The sequence below is a fragment of the Suricata suricatta genome, chromosome 8, assembly GCF_006229205.1.
Source record: "Suricata suricatta isolate VVHF042 chromosome 8, meerkat_22Aug2017_6uvM2_HiC, whole genome shotgun sequence".
Taxonomy (NCBI): Eukaryota; Metazoa; Chordata; class Mammalia; order Carnivora; family Herpestidae; genus Suricata; species Suricata suricatta.
Genome location: NC_043707.1, coordinates 36204710 through 36220753, shown reverse-complemented (window position 1 = coordinate 36220753; position 16044 = coordinate 36204710). Strand labels below are relative to the sequence as shown.

At 48.8% G+C, this 16044-nt stretch overlaps 1 protein-coding gene across 1 annotated transcript in view; it reads right to left on the bottom strand.

The window, feature by feature from the left end:
• Positions 1-16038, bottom strand: part of GNA12 (G protein subunit alpha 12) — a 94612-nt gene extending 78574 nt beyond the window's left edge. The window contains exon 1 of the mRNA XM_029948788.1: positions 15892-16038. Within this exon, the coding sequence (XP_029804648.1) occupies positions 15892-15972 (81 nt within the window). The 5' untranslated portion in view covers positions 15973-16038. The remainder of the gene's footprint in view (positions 1-15891) is intronic.
• Between the last annotated feature and the right edge of the window lie 6 nt (positions 16039-16044).

Genomic DNA, 16044 nt, shown 5'->3' with positions numbered 1-16044 from the left:
ATAAAAACAGAGGACACAGTCTTCTTGAAATCTGTGTCTTGAAGTCTTAAAGGCTCAAGACTTGCCTTTTAATCTATTTCAAAAACACATTTAAAACTTAAACCCCATACTTTTTAAGGATATTATTAATTTTGAGGCACCTGGGTGGTCCAGTCAGTATAAGTATCCAACTGTGGCTCAGGCCATGATCTGGCAGTTCATGGGTTCAAGGCCTGCATTAGGCTCTTTGCTGACAGCTCAGAGCCTGGCACCTGATTTGGATTCTGTGTCTCCCTCTCTCTCTCCCCCTCTCTCAAAAATGAAAAAATAATTAGGGGCACCTGGGTTGCTTGGTCAGTTAAGTGTCCGACTCTTGGTTTTGGCTCAGTTCATGATTTCACGGTTCATGAGTTTGAGCCCCACATCGAACTCTGCACTGACAGCATAGAGCCTGCTTTGGATTCTCTGTCTCCCTTTCTCTCTGCCCTTCCTCTGCTCATGCTCTCTCTCTCAAAAACAAGCATTTAAAAATAAATAAATAAATACACATGAAAAAAAGAGTATTAATTTTAAAAATTGATGAAAGACTAGAAAAAGGCACCAGATATAGGAAAAGGTACCAGATATAGGAAAGAAAGTTCAGGCCACATGGTGGTTCTTTTCTTAAAGTTACCAAGAAATAGGAAATAAGACACGGTTCCAATTAAAAAAAATTGCTGAAGATGCTGTGGTCTCCTTGGTAAATATTTACACATTCTGAAAATATTCAAGATTACAAACATTCTAAAGGGAAATTCAAACCACAATTAAGTCAAAACACCTGCAATTAAAAATGAACATGTCCATGTAACTGGATAGAGCTCACATAGGGAAGAAAGGCTTTAGGTAATCACAACTGGATTGTTTAATCTTATAAATTATATTATACATACATTATGTCAACAGTATATATAGTATAACAGTATAACAGAATATATTTGTAAGGACTCATACTACAAAATTACTATTACCAAAGTACTCTCTAAAATAATGTTTACTGTAAAAAACCTATTTTTAAAATTTTTATTTATTTATTTAATTTTGAGAGAGAGAGGAAAAGCGAGCAGGGGAAGGGGAGAGAGAAAGAGAATGAATCTCGAGCAGGCTCTGCACTGTCAGCATGGAGCCAGACGTGGGCTCGTTCTCGAAGACGGTGAGATGGTGACCTGAGCCAAGCTGCTAGGCCGACTGACCCACCCGGGCGCCCCCGTAGGAAACCTCTTAAAAAATATACTCACAGCTGCTTCACAGCAATCAACTCTTGCTCTCTCGTCAGCTGTGGCTGGTTCTCCAGGAGCGGCTCGCTCCACTCACGAAGGGCGAGGTGTGAGGACCCCTGCGGGCTGTGGGTTTCAAGGGGCTTCCGAGCCGAGCGCGGCGGCCTCCGTGGCTTCAGCTGTGGTCACGCCCACTGGGGATGATGGTGCTCCTCCCATTTATTGAAAAGCAGAGCCGGAGTAAACCCACACAGCGCACTGTCACCAGCTCCCAGCGGGCAATGTCAGTCTTTCCCCCCCAGGCAAAGCCCCCACGCTGCCTCGCGCCAAGTACTGGGAAGCTGGCACAAGGAGTACTGAGCGAATCACGCGAAAGGAGGTGTGACACCTGCCGAGCCACTCGAAGGCTGGAGGAGTTGCCGCTGGTGCGTGGCCGCAAGCAGGCAGCTGGGGGAACCTGCTCCCATCCCGTGTGGGCACCGGGTGAGACCCCAGAAGGGAAAAAAATCAGCGCAGCTGCTCCTGCTCGGAGGCCCTCAGCCTAGCAGGTGCCCAGAGAAAATAGCTGCTCTGCTCAGATCCTTTTCAGCAGACAGACCCACACCTGATGGCCCGTCCCTGCCCCGTGCCTGATGGGTGCACAGGGGACTCGAAAGTGGGTAAGGGCACATAAGTCTGCTTGTGGTCCGGCCAGGAATGGCTCACAATCCAAGCGACGAGAGAACAGGGACTTCGTCCCTGCTGCAGGTGCAGGGGAGAGATCCGTTGGGCCCCCTCGGCCTCAGACATGGCAGGGTTAGGTGTGTGTCCCCACACAGACACCCACAGTACTCCGGCTGTCTCCCCAACTCCCCTTCCCCCAACTGGGAGTGTTGAGTGGCGAGTGGGACTGGACCTGTCCCCGCATCCTGATGGCGTTTCCATTTGGGCCCTTCCTGGGTTGGACTTACTCAGGGAACCTCGAATAGCACGTGTGACACTTCAGTGTCTCACTGACTGTTCTCTCCTTACAGTCTTAGCAGACCCCTGGGCTCTGGTTTTACGGGGCATGCGCTTTCACAGCACACCTTCTCTTCCGGACTTGGCTTCTCAGCTGCCTTGTGCGTGCCCCCCTGGGGCCCCCTGGGATGCAGCGGGAGGGTGGTTGGAAGACCAACCCAGTCTTCCCAGAAGCACTCAGGTCCACTTCCCAGAGAGCATTTCCACCCAGCTTGTCATCCCAGACCAGCACGGACGTTCGACAGATGGACGCTGCTCCGGTCCGTGTTAGGGGACACAGAAGGAAGCCGGCACCCTGTCTGGGGCACAGCGGGCTCTCCTGAAATCCTGCCTGGTGCCCTGCCTTTGAGCTCATGTCCCCGTCTCGAGAGTGTGGTCTCAGTACAGATCCTCCCTTTGCCAAGGTCCCTTTGCTTTCGAGCGCTTTCCCCAACTTTTCCCAGGGCACAGCTGGAGGCCACTAGTGAGTATGTTCAGGCTGGTGCCGACTCACCTCTATTACTCAACATTACTGTTTGGGGGCGCGGCTGAGGCCGAGAAATGCACTGCATGGCCCTAGAATCATCTTTCTGCCTTTGGCCAGTGTTTTTGAAATATTAGAAGCATAATATGAATCTGCCGTTTTTGTGGGTCAAAAATCAGAATTTCATACAGTTCAACCTCTACGTATAAGAATGCCTCTTTTCCTTCCTTGATTACTTCTGATGGATTTTTTCATCTTTGTATGCACATGATTATTTTTAAATACACACGAATAGGTACGTGTACACACACACACACACACACACACACACACACACAGGTCCTGGGAGCACGTCCTGTGAACCCAGCATCCTAATACGCTGCCCCAGACGGATCCTTGACCACGTGGACTGAGGCAGTCCCTGCTCTCACTTCCAAGTGCCACAAGACCACCTGCTCAGGAAGGTCCGACACACACGGGCAGGCTCCCTCCCCCACCCTGCCCTCCAGCATGGGGACAGAGCTTTCTTTTGATTCCTTCAAAGCTAGCTTCTTTCTAGCCTTCCTGCTTCAGGGCATCTGCTCTTGTGTTCAGACCCCCTCGGCCTGAAGTTTCTTCTCCCAGCCCACCACAGAACTGGGCTTCCCGGCTTCCGGATCCAGTGCGCTTTCAGCCTCTGGCCACAGAACCCCGAACTCAAAGTTCAGATTACTAGGACTACAGTGTGGGCTAAGGGCAGCTCTACCCAGAGGGAAGGAAACTTGTGGTGATGGTTATTTCTGCAGTGCGTAGGTAATCTGTTAAATACATAAAAGAAGTCGAAAGCTGTCACACAGGAGCTTCACAGAACAGGACCTCAAACGGATCCAGGTGTTTCCAGGTCACCTCAAACAGCTCAGTGTCAAGGAAGCGCGTCCAGGGACATGAGGAGCAGCTCCACTGAGGGACACTAGGGGGTAGTAGGAAGTCAGTGACCCTGGCGTTCTGTTGGACCCCTAATGTTTTGCACAAGTGGTAAGCAGCTAGTTAGTATGCCTGAGCCTGTCGGCTTCTGTTTCCATCAGAAAATAGGTGATGGCTTCCTTCAGGGACAACTACATTTATAGCGACAAGAGCAATCGGCCTGCTGTTTCCACTCATCACAGCAAAAGACCCAACTTGGGGCTTATATGTCAGCAAGAGGGATCTGGTCTCACTCATCCTCAGTGAGCCTCAATTTTCTCTTCCTCCTCCCAAGTCTATAATCAATCTGGAAATCAAAACGGGAATCAACTTGATAGATGGAGATGAAAACACTGGCTTTCTTAGGAATACAAGCCAGATGGGAGAGTGGTTTTAGGTCTGCGGCTGGGAGGTCTGCTCGCTGTCGCTGCGGCGCTGCACAGACATAGGCGGGCACTCGACCTCTGCGGAGCCGGGATAGGACCAGCCACTCCCCGAAGACAGGGCGGCTCTGGGGGAGGGAGGCTGGAGGGCTTGAGCCCAGCGCCTGCTTCCTTCTCTAACAGGCACCTGTCCAGCAGCTCGTCGTCCAGGGGCAGGAAGGAAGTCAAGGAAGCTGAAACCCCTCCCCAACAGAGTAAAACCCCGAACCCGACCTTTCAGGCTTAACGGGGACCAGAGGACATGCCTGCAACACAGAAACCGAAGTGCCCAATACAAAGAAAAGGTGCTCCTCCTTCTGGGCAGCTGCGTCCTCATGGCCTCTGCGGCATCTCACGCATAAACACATACTTAATAAGTTATTTGTTGACTTGGCTTCCAAGAGGATTACTTCTAATGAGATGTCTGCCTTAACTGGGCCATCCTGGTAGTGACGGTTCATCTGTTTAAAGACACAAGCTCACTACTTCACTATCGAGTCCACCGTGTAACCCTAGAAGGTAAACAGCCAGGCTAACAGCTCTGACCGGCTAACCCAGTGGGGAGGGTCTCCCCCTTTCCCAACATCACCCCCCACTTCCAGTTTTCAACCTCCAGGCCTCTGGTGAGGGCGCCAGAATCCTCGGGAAAAACACCTCCTTTCCCCCTCCTCCAACTAAACTCAGCGCTTCCTTTCCTCCAGAAAACACTCAGGTGGCCCAGAGACACGGCTGCAGGTCATCCCAGGCACAGCAGGAGTGGCACCAGGGTAAGACACAGACCAAACCACCCCATGTGACAGAAATTCCCGAAACAACCCCTGAGCGCCCCCACCCTCCCTCCGCACGGAAACCGGCAGTAAGGCGCCACTGCTTCCCGGGTAGTGTCTACTTTCACCGCGACGCTTGGGAACTCGATCACAGAGAAGGGCCGTTTCACCTTGAGCATCAGTACATTTGCATACCGTGGCACTGAGTCAGCCACATTGGGGCAGGTGCATCGCTGGTTTGTCAGGGGTCAGATGGCGGATGTGCCCCCGGGGGATTTAGCTGTAACATGAGTCCAGGTGACTCTCCTCCCACATCCTGCAGGCCATCTTGCTGGCCTCCTGCAGTGAGGCAGGGGCTCCAGCCCTTCCAATGACATCCCCTCACCCACCCTGTCCCTTCCCCCCATCTCTCCTGTCCCCATACAGGCCAAGCAGGCAGAGAAGTACCACACAGGGACTCACTGCCGTGCACACAGCACAGCAAAGGACCAGCTCTGAACCTGGGGCGCAGGTCTGGCTGCAGCCCTGACGTCTATCCTGGCCCTCCCTGGGTACATCCTGGCCCTCCCTGGGTACATGCTGGCTGGCACCCATGCCACATACAACAGCACAACATTCCACCAAGGGGAGGACAATAGTAACACTGCTCAGGGCACAGAGCCCGAGTCAGGGGTTCCAATCCCGAGGCTGTTTCAGCTCAACCTCACTGCAGCAGTTCCCAGACTTCCCATGGCCTGTTCACGGGCTAACACCGGTCAATGTTCGTGAAGGTTGGTGTTCACCTCGGGGTCCTGATGTGACACACCACGAGGCGAAGCTGCTGTGGGTGTTAGGCGGCACTGGACGTTTTCTTGGCACACTCGCCAGCTCCTTTCTAGCCACTCACAGAGACGCCCAAGAGCCAATGCCTGCTCCTTCTCTGTCCTACAGCCGAGGCCGCTTCCAGAGCACAAGCTCCGGATGGAGCCGGACCACCAAACCTGTGCGGAGTACCGGCTGCCCGACACACTCACACACCACAACTTGTTCTGCTGTCCATGAACCCGTGTGTGGCACCTTCCTGAACACAGACCCTCCCTCATGTGACACAAACGTCGGAACCTACAAAGGAAGCATTCAAGACTACTAACCACAGGGTCCGTGTTCCGCTCACTGTAAGGGCCGTCAGCCAACACTCGGCAGCTGCCCAGCCGGCCTACCGGACAGAAGGCACAGAGCCTGTTGCTTTTGTTGAACTGCAAACAAACCACAATAGAACCCCAAATCAAGCAGCTCATCTTGAAGGGAGGGTGGGCGCAGCCCTCGGGGAGTCTGATGCAAGTCTAGCTCCGGGTGCGTCTCGCATGGTTAGCGCCCTGCGCTGGGAGCTCGCCCTGTAATCACATCTCTAGATAAGCCTTAAGTATAAACCTCCAGTTCTAGTCACTGCCGATAGGATCCAGGTCCTCACTTTCAAGTACATAAAACCAGAAAATAACTGCCAATGGTCAGCAAAACACCATCTAGCATCAAGCACGGCACGTGACAGATGACTCAGGGTCAAAACTGCCCCCCTAAAATTGGTTTGGTTGAAATAACAAACCTGTCAACCTGACAGCTGTCCACATGCCATGAACCCCCAACAAGGGCCAGAGGGGTCTCTGGATTTTTTTTTTTAACTGACGGAAAGATGTTTTTGGTTTTTTTGCCCTGATCAAAGGACCAACCATGTGTGTCCAGTGTAAAAGTAAATCTGCTCAAATGCAATCAGCCAACGAGGAAGTAAAACCCTGACTGTTGTCACAGCCCCTGGAAGTGCGTTTTTGGTCTGCTCTCATGCAAACCCACTGTGGCATCAAGCACAATGTGATTCTCAGCCCAAGAAACAAAGTCCCTGGAGGCCAGGCGTTTCCAAGTGCATACAAATTCAGAATAGCAGCAGAGGCTCGCTCAACGCCCCGCTTGCCTTTGCCAAAGATAAAGCCACAGCAAACGATCCTATAAGAGATTTTAATTTACAAAAGTTTAACATAATCTTAGATATTTTACCACCACATTTCTTACCCGGCAGTCCATGGAGCATACACAGGCCTCCTTCAAGGCTCGGGGCAGTGAGGGACCCCTTGAAGCGACTACATGTGGGTATATGAATCTTCTAGGGAGAAGGTCCAGGGCTTTCAGATAAAGAGCATCATGACCAAGATCTTTAGCAAGCCACTGTGTTTGCTATATGTGACCAGTCCTCTGCGCTAGAAAGCTCCGTCTAGCTCCTACAGTGCTTCTTACTACTCCACACCATTAGAATTCTCGGTCCGACTGGCAGAGGCGTGTGGCATGGAGATGGGCTCATTTGTATGCTCCTCTCCACCTGCAGAAACTCCATGGCGCCTTCGGAGTTCAGCTCACGTCACTCCTCCTTCAGAGGCTTTTCTAGACGCCTCAGCCAGAATCTCTCTTCCCCAGTCGCCCTGAAGCACCTGCCCACTTTTACACTGGCATTCAACATGACACCCATTCAGGGTGTGCCTGTCTCCCCAGCCAGACGGAGCACCGAAGGGGAAGAAGGGGAGACCCTAGGCAGGATTCATCGTTAACGGACCCTTTCCCCACCAGCACCAAGCGTGCCAACAGGGGTCAAAAAGCGCTTGTGGCATTTTTTGGTTTCCATGACCACCAGTTCTAATAATCTCATTCTTCACAAGGTTTCTAAGCCACACACAGCACATGAGGAAGGCCCACCTCTGGGTGGTTAAATGACACACGCAATTGTGCACATGGTATTAGGATTTCCAGTCCACAAAACAAAGGCTAACATTTTAACCGGCTTCTGTTGTATTCGTTTGTTTTTAGAGTGTATTTATTTATTTTGAGGGGGGCAAGGAAGGGCAGAGAGGCAGAACCCCAAGCAGGCTCCACACTGACAGCACAGAGCCCGACACAGGGCTGAAACTCTCGAACCATGAGATGGTGACCTGAGCAGAAACCAGGAGTCAGATATTTAAGTGACTGAGCTCCCCAGGTGTCCCGTGTTGTACTGACTTCTAACTGGGATGTGGGAATAGGTCGTCGCAAAGAGCTCCTGAAAGCGCAGACGAGGGGGGTTGGAGCCACCAGGAGAGAAGGCCAAGCTGGTCCGAAGCCTTCTGCACAAATGCCCAGGCACCTGCCGCCACCAGAGGGGTTACCCACACAGGCTCTGAAACACCGCACATGCGAACTTTTGGGAGAGCCCGCACAGCAAGTGAGACACCACCATCTCTAAGATTATAAAAATAAAAAGAATGAATAAGAAGTCTTACAGGGAATATTTACAGAAAGTCAAACTGGTAGATTCAAATAAAACACTGCAGAGGGGAGGAGGAGGGAGGAAAGTAATGCAATGATGGGATCACCTTCAGGCATAACTGTAATCATGAAGGAGTAGGCCTGGACCTGGAATCACAAGACCATATGATGGAAACTTCAGGTTCCGAAGACACAGTAGCCACCTTCTTCTGGGTCCCCTCCCTTACAAATAAAGACGCTCAGGACGGAGCACAGCGAGCAAGCACAAGAAGGACAGTGGGGACAGGGCGGCAGGCTGCCCGGACCTGGGGCCTGAGGAGCCACATGGCCAGGAGCTCACCAGGTGTCCCGACCACCCATCTGTTTGGGACCGGGTGCCACACAGCCTCCAGGCTCCAACAGCCACAAGTCACAGATGGAGACAGGGCCAAGATAAGCATATTCCTCTGAGCAGAAGGCCTAGGAAAGGGTGGTCTCACAACAGAAATCTGCATTCGTCACCCCCTGAGGCTTGAGCACAGTGAGCACCCACTTCCCCTTGAGGCCCTGCAGAACCAGGGAGCATCCTCCAAGGGGCCCAGGTAATGTTGGCAGGGCCAGGCCAATCCTGTGCCTAGACATGCACGAGGTGGTCCAATCCCCCCACTGGAGTGGCATCAGTGGGGAGCTGAGCCTCTGCTCTGACCCGGTCCCAGGAGGGCAGGAAAAGGAGGCGGGAGGCCGGGCAGGTCGCGTCTATGCAGCTCCCAGGACGCCCTGGTATCAGCCAGGCCAGGAAGAGCTGATGTCACATCCCACTCAACAAGGCAACAGAGGCTCGGGAACCCGGAGGTCAGTAGTTAAGAGCCAAGTGACACTCCTATCACCAGAGTCTCAGAATGAAGGGACAAAGTGTGGGGCCAAAAAAGTATTTTTAGAAATAATGGCTGGAAAGCTACCAAGTTTAGCGAAAGACAAATGCACAGATTCAGGAAGCAGAGCAAACCCTAAATATTATAAACCAAAAGAAGCCTAAGTCAAGACAAATCATAGTTAAGCCCTGGAAACGAAGACAAATGAGCAATCTTAAAAGCAACCGGACAGATAGGACACATTTACTAACAGAGAAAGCACTTCGAGTGACAGTGGCTTTCTCATCTGAAATCAGGGGAGCCAGAAGGAGAAGGCATATTTTTTCAAGTACTAAAAGAATGTAAGTGTCAACAGTGAATTCTACAGCCGGCACAGAGATCGTGAGGATGAAGTGGGGAATAAAGACATTCTTGGATGCAGGAGAGCTGAATTTGTTGTCCAGAAGCCCACCCTTAAGAATGGCTAAAGGATGGGGTGCCTGGGTGGCTCAGTCGGTTGAGCATCCAGCTTCGGCTAAGGTCATGATCTCACGGTTTGTGGGTTCGACCCTGCATTAGGCTCTGCCGACAGCTAGCTCAGAGCCTGGAGCCTGTTTTGGATTCCGTATCTCCCTCTCTCTCTGACCCTCCCCTGCTCGCACTGTCTCTTTCTGTCTCTCAAAAATAAGTAAAAGACATTAAAAAAAAAAAAAAAAGAATGGCTAGAGGAAGCTCTCCAAACAGAAGGGCAAGAGTACGGCTCAGAACTTTAGGAAGAAAAGACCATCAAAGTGGTAAAATTACGGGTGAATATAACAAAGCATCCTATTTCTCACAAATTTCTTAGATCATATCTGATGACTGACAGAAAACCCTCTGACTTGGTCCTCAAAGTGTAACACTGAAAAACATTTATCTTTAAAAAGTGAGGAGAGTAAAGGGATCTAAAGGAAAGGAAAGTTCCTACATTTCACTTACAGTTGTGAAACACGGACGCTGGAACAATGGGATACACTACACACGGACACAGGAAACCCAGAGCGACCCCCAAGAAAGTAAATACCACTTTAATTGATATATAATGACCAAATGATCAAGGTGGAATCCTAAAGCATGTTTAAACAACCCACAGGAAAGTAAAAAACAGAAGAAACAAAAAACAAAAATAACAAAATGGGAGACTTATGCCTTAACCTGTTAATCCCTTTACCTTAAATGTGAATGGCCTAACTACACAAGTTAACAAAGATGGACGAAGTGAAGAAAATATGACATAACAATATTCTGTCTATAAGACATGTCAAAACAACAATGTGGGTAGGCTAAAGGGCGGGAAAAACATACAGCATGAAAGCATTCATTAAAAAAAAAAAAGAGTGGCTATATTACAATACCTGCTAAGGTAGACTTCAGAGCAAATTATCGGAGACAAAGAGGGACATTACATAATGACAAAAGGATCAATCCACCAGGAAGTCCTAATAATCCTAAATGTTTATACACCACACAACAGTCTCAAAATGCATGAAGCAAAAACTAAGAGAACTAAAAGGAGAAACAGATAAATCCACAATTATATTTGGGAGACTTCCACACTTCCCTTTCAGCAATCAACAGAAATACTAAACAATCAGTAAGAATACAGAACTCAACACCACCATCAACAACAGTACCTAACTGACATACGTAGAAAACTCCACCAAACAACAGATATGCATTATTTTTTTCAAGCGTCCATGAATATTCACCAACAATGGCCCACAAAATATATACCATGACAGACCACATTCTGGGCCATAAAACAAACCTTAAATATTTCAAAGAATTGAAATCATACAAAGTATGTTCTCTGACTATAATAAAGTCATAGAAATCAATAAAGAAAGATAACAGGAAAATCTCTCAATGCTTGGATACTACAACACACTTCTAAATAATCCAGGGGTCAAAGAAAATATCTGAAAAGAAATATACACATGAAACCGAATAAAAGTTAAAATACAACATATCAAAATATGCGAACACAGCAAAAGCAGTGCTGAGTGGGAAATTTACAGCACTTACTAGAAAATAAGAAAGGTCTCAAATAATCCACATCTCTACCTCAAAACATTAGGTGGGGAAAAAAAGAGCAAATAAACCCAAAGGAAGTAGAAGGAAATAAGAACAGAAATACATGATATTGAAAATAAGAAAGCCATAAAGAAAAGTTAATGAAATAAAAAGCTGGTTCTTCAGAGAAAAAAAAAATTCAATAAAAGTGATAAGCCTTTAAGGAGACTGACAAAAATAAAAGACAGAAATCAGACACACCAGGAAAAGAAACAGAAAATAGGCCTCTCACCATTCTCATTCAACTTAATACTGGAAGTTCTAGCCACTGCAGTAAGGCAAGGGAAAAAAAAGAAAGAAAGAAATAAAGCATACCTATTGGGAAAGAAGAAATAAAACTGTCCCTGTTTGCAGATAACATAATGATCCACAGAGAAAATCCCAAGGAATCTATCTATAGGAAAACCTTTGGAACTATCAACTGTATTCGGTAATGTTACAGGACACAAAATCAAGACACAAATATCATCATTGCTATAAAAGAACAAGGAGCATGTGGAAACTGAAAATAAAAGCATGTATCATTTCCAATTGCTCAGAGGAAAACAAGATACTTTGTATACACTTAAAACACATACCAGATCTGTATGCTGATAATTGGGAAATGCTGATAAAGCAATCAAAGAAGACTGAAATGAAGACATACCATGTTCATGGACTGGAAGACTCAACAGAGTAGAGAGGTCAATTCTCCCCCAGATGATCTATAGGTTTAATGCAATTCCTATCAAAACCCCAACAAGATTTTTTTAATAGACACAGACAAGCTTATTCTAAGACACATATGGAAAACTACAGACCCTGGAATTGCTAAAACAATCTTGAAAAAAGGAAATGAAGTGTGAGAAACCACTCTATCTGATATTAAGGTCTACTGCGTAGCTACAGTAATCAACAGAATATGATAATAGCAGGAGACATACAGATCAGTGGAACAGAATGGAGAACCCAGAAATAGGTCCACACAAATATGCCCCACTGATTTCTGATGAAACCGCAAAAGCGATTCAAAGGAAGGACAGCCTTTTCAACAGATGGTGTTGGAACAATTAAGCATTCAAGGCAAAGAAACAAAAAAACAAAAAACTTCCATCCAAACTTCACACATTTTCATGGGATAATTAACTCAAAATGGATCAGGGACTCAAATGTGAAATGTAAAACTGTCAATCTTTTAGGAAAACAAAAAAAATCTGTGATCTAGAGCTAGGCAGAGTTCTTAGCATTGATACCAAAAGCATTACCTATAAAAGGGAAAAACTGATAAACTTGCTTCATCAAAGTTCTGCTATATGAAAGACCTTGTTAAGAGGAAGAAAAGGAAAGCTACAGACAGGGAGAAAATAGTTGCAAACCATAACGTGTGACAAATGACCAGTATCTATAATGTATAAAAAACTCTCCAAACATTCACCAACAATAAGACACAATAAATAACAAACCATAAAAAACACGAACTCACCGGAAAATAGGTTAAAAAAAAACCCCCACCAAAAACCAAGAGACACTACATCAAAGAGGATATAAGGATATATAGATGGCAAATAAACACATGAAAAGATGTTCTCCATCATTAGCTATTAGGGAAATGAAAATTAAAACAGCGATGAGATAGCTCTTGCCCACCCGTCAGAACAGAAAAGGGACATCAAATGCCAGTGAGGATACGGAGAACCTGGGTCATGCAGACACCGCTGGTGAGAATGTAAAAGGGTACAAGCACTCCAAAAAGTTTGCAGTTTCTTACCACATTAACCACACAATTACCATACGACTGAGCCAGGGCACTGCCGGGCACTCATCCCCGATACATAAAGGTGTGCGTACAAACAAAAACCTGTACACGAAAGTGCAGAGCCATTTATTCATAACAGGCAAAGAAATGGAACAATCCAGACAACTTCAATAGGTGAATGGTTACACAGTGGGCTTCGGTAAACCCACACTATCGACACTACTCGGCAAACAGCAGGCACCAAATATTGATTTCTAATACACACACAACGACTTGGGTGACTCTCCAGCGAACGATGTGGAAAGATACAAAGAGGTCCTGTTCTGCAGCCCTCCATTTATACAATATTCTCGAAGGCATGAAGCTTGTTGAACTGGAGAATTGATTAGTTATTGCCAGGGTCAGGGAGGGGCGGAAGGGAGTAGCTAGGAAAGGCGACATAAAGGATCCTCGATGGTAACGAGAATATTCTGCATCTTAACTTTCGAAGTGTGGGCATCCTGACGGTGAGGCTGCATCGCGGTTCTACAAGATATTACCATGGAAGGTAACTGGGTAGAGGGCACGTGGGCTCTCTGCATCACTTCTTAAAACAGGCTGGGACTCCACAACTATCCCAAAATTGAAGTTAAAAAAAAATTAAAAAGACCAGGTTTGGTTCCCAGCTCTGTCACCAGCTAAGTAGGCAGCTGACCCTGAACAGATTTTAAACTCCCTACCCTCAATTTTCTGACAGGCTAACTGGAACAATACCCATCTGAAGCATGATAAAAACGGAACGTCACTTACGAAGGACCTGGCAATGTGCACGGCACACAGTACTTCCGAAACACCCCAGTGACACTAAATCTATGGGTAGCACTCTAAACTGTTTCGCTCAACCAGCCACTACTGCAGTCACTACGAAGCAATTTAAAAGGTCTCTTCCCAAAGTGGATCAGTCAAAACATGGTGTGGGGGAGGGGAAGAATTTTCAGTTTTAAAAACTTTCTAATATTTTATTTATTTTTGATACAGAGAGAAACAGAGCATGAGAGGGGGAGGGGCAGAGAGAGAAGGAGACACAGAACCTGACGCAGGTTCCAGGCTCTGAGCTGGCTGTCAGCACAGAGCCTGACGCGGGGCTCGAACCCACGAACGCGAGATCTGACCTGAGCCGAAGCCGGAGGCTTAACCGACTGAGCCACCCAGGCGCCCCCAGTTTTAAATTGAAACAAGAATTCCTAGCCAGTTACTGAAATAGTCACCAGAGATAAAGTGAGTTTAAAATGGAGCTACAGTTAGTAAAAAGTCGGCACGGAAAAGAGGAGACTGGCTAACAAATTTTATTTCTGTCCATAAGGAAGTCAGCAGAGGGTAACGTTTGTGTGCGCCGGGAGGAGGTTAAGACTGAGTTTCCTAAAAGGTACTCAACACAGTGATTTAGATTTAAGATTCTATGTTTCTAAACTAAACACGTTCTCCACCTCCGGAGTCAGAAGAGAGTGGGAGAGAGTCGGCCCAATCCTGATACTTTATACCTGCCTGGTGTGACAGTTCAGAAAAGCAGTAAAAACACAATCTGGCTCCGTGATAGACAATGATATGCACTTTACCCCAGAAGGCGGGCATTTTAACCACACAGTGTACCCCCCCCAGAACCACACTGGGGTCCTGGCATTTAAAGCTCATGAGGTACTTACAGCCCAGAGCCGATTCACAGAGGCTTTTGAAAGAGGTGAAAAGGAAAGTGTTTTATCATTCAAATGATCCTCTTCCCGTCATTCCCGTCAAGACCCTAAAGGAGCTTTTTCTATTAACACAAGGGTTTTAATAACAAATACAGAAAGTGGGAATACCAGGGTGAGCCTGGAGGGAGGGGCTGCAGGGTCAGAGCCAGGGTTTCCGCATGGTCGGGGTTGACTAGACTCACTTACCCCCAAGGCCTTCCTCCCCGTGGGTGAAATGAAGCGCCTCAGATGGGTTTCTAAAGCCCTCTGCTGCATTTAAAGTCCCTGGGGGCACCGTAAAATCTCGTCTCCAGACAGCTGTCTGCTTTGAGACATACCTGTCATTCGCTTTCCCCAAAATGAGACTGGGAGAGAGGAGGTGAAAGGGCAGCGAGAGAGAAGTAGCAATCAAGTAAAAGTAAACAAACACGCAAACTCCCCAACGACTCGAAGTGCTGGAGAGAATCTACCTTATGCCGCTCGTGGTCCAGTTTCTCCATATTTCCCTTCCTTGCGGGCCTGGAGCACAGCCTCAGAGCCGAGAGAGACTAGAATCCAGACTCCATCAACTCTACGGCTTTTCTGTGTTTTCCCCAAACCGCCAAGAACACGACGGGCCGGGAACGGGGGAGCCAGCCCACCACGCTCACCGCTTAGGAGATCCATTAAGAGTGGCAAAGCAAGGAGTTCACCGGAACCCTCGTGCGACCAACAAACAGAACGGTTACAGGGCAACGAAGGGGAGCGCGAACACAGGCTGGGCCACCCGACGGTATCAAGTAGGGAGCTACTAACCCGCAGGTTGGTAAGTGTACCATGCTTGTGTTTGAGGCCTTCTCTTTCGGCGAAAGACGCTATGATCCTTTCTAACGAAGTTCTGCGGCGCCTGGAGTTTACTTCCAACCCCAGGGCAGGGGAGAAGGTGAGCCAAGCGGCGGGGCTGGGGGAGGGGCGTGGGCACACACACTTCGCTCTACTCGCTGTACCCCGTGCGCGAGGTTCCAATCAGCAGTTCCAAAGGAGGGCCCCTCGGCCGGCTTCCTCCCGGGTCTACACAGCTCTTCTGCACTGACGGGGAGGGCAGGGCGAGCACGGCTCCCTAACCCCGGGGGGGCTGGCCGCGGGAAGCGCGCAGGGGCCAGCCAGCAAAGGCGCGTTCCCGGCGCGCCGTCCCCCTCCCCGAAGCTGGCCGGCTTTTCCGCGTCCCGGCCCCCCTGGGTCCCCGAGATGGGCAGGGGCGCAGGCCATCGCGGCGCTGCGGCGGCGAAGGGGTGAGCATCCCCGCCCAGAACCCCCCCCCAATGCCCACAGCCGGGGGTACCGGCTGTCGCAGCTGGATCCGGGCCCGCATCTGGCGGCACCTGCGCGCACCTGGGCGCAGGTGCGCGGGCGGGGACGCGGAGGCGCGCGCACCTTGAGGATGTTATCGAAGATGGTGTCGCGGAACTCGAGCAGCGCCTTCTGGTCGAACTCGCGGCCGTGGATGATGCGCATCTGCTTGAGGAAGGTGGACTTGCCGCTCTCGCCCGCGCCCAGCAGCAGGATCTTGACGAGGCGCCGCACGGC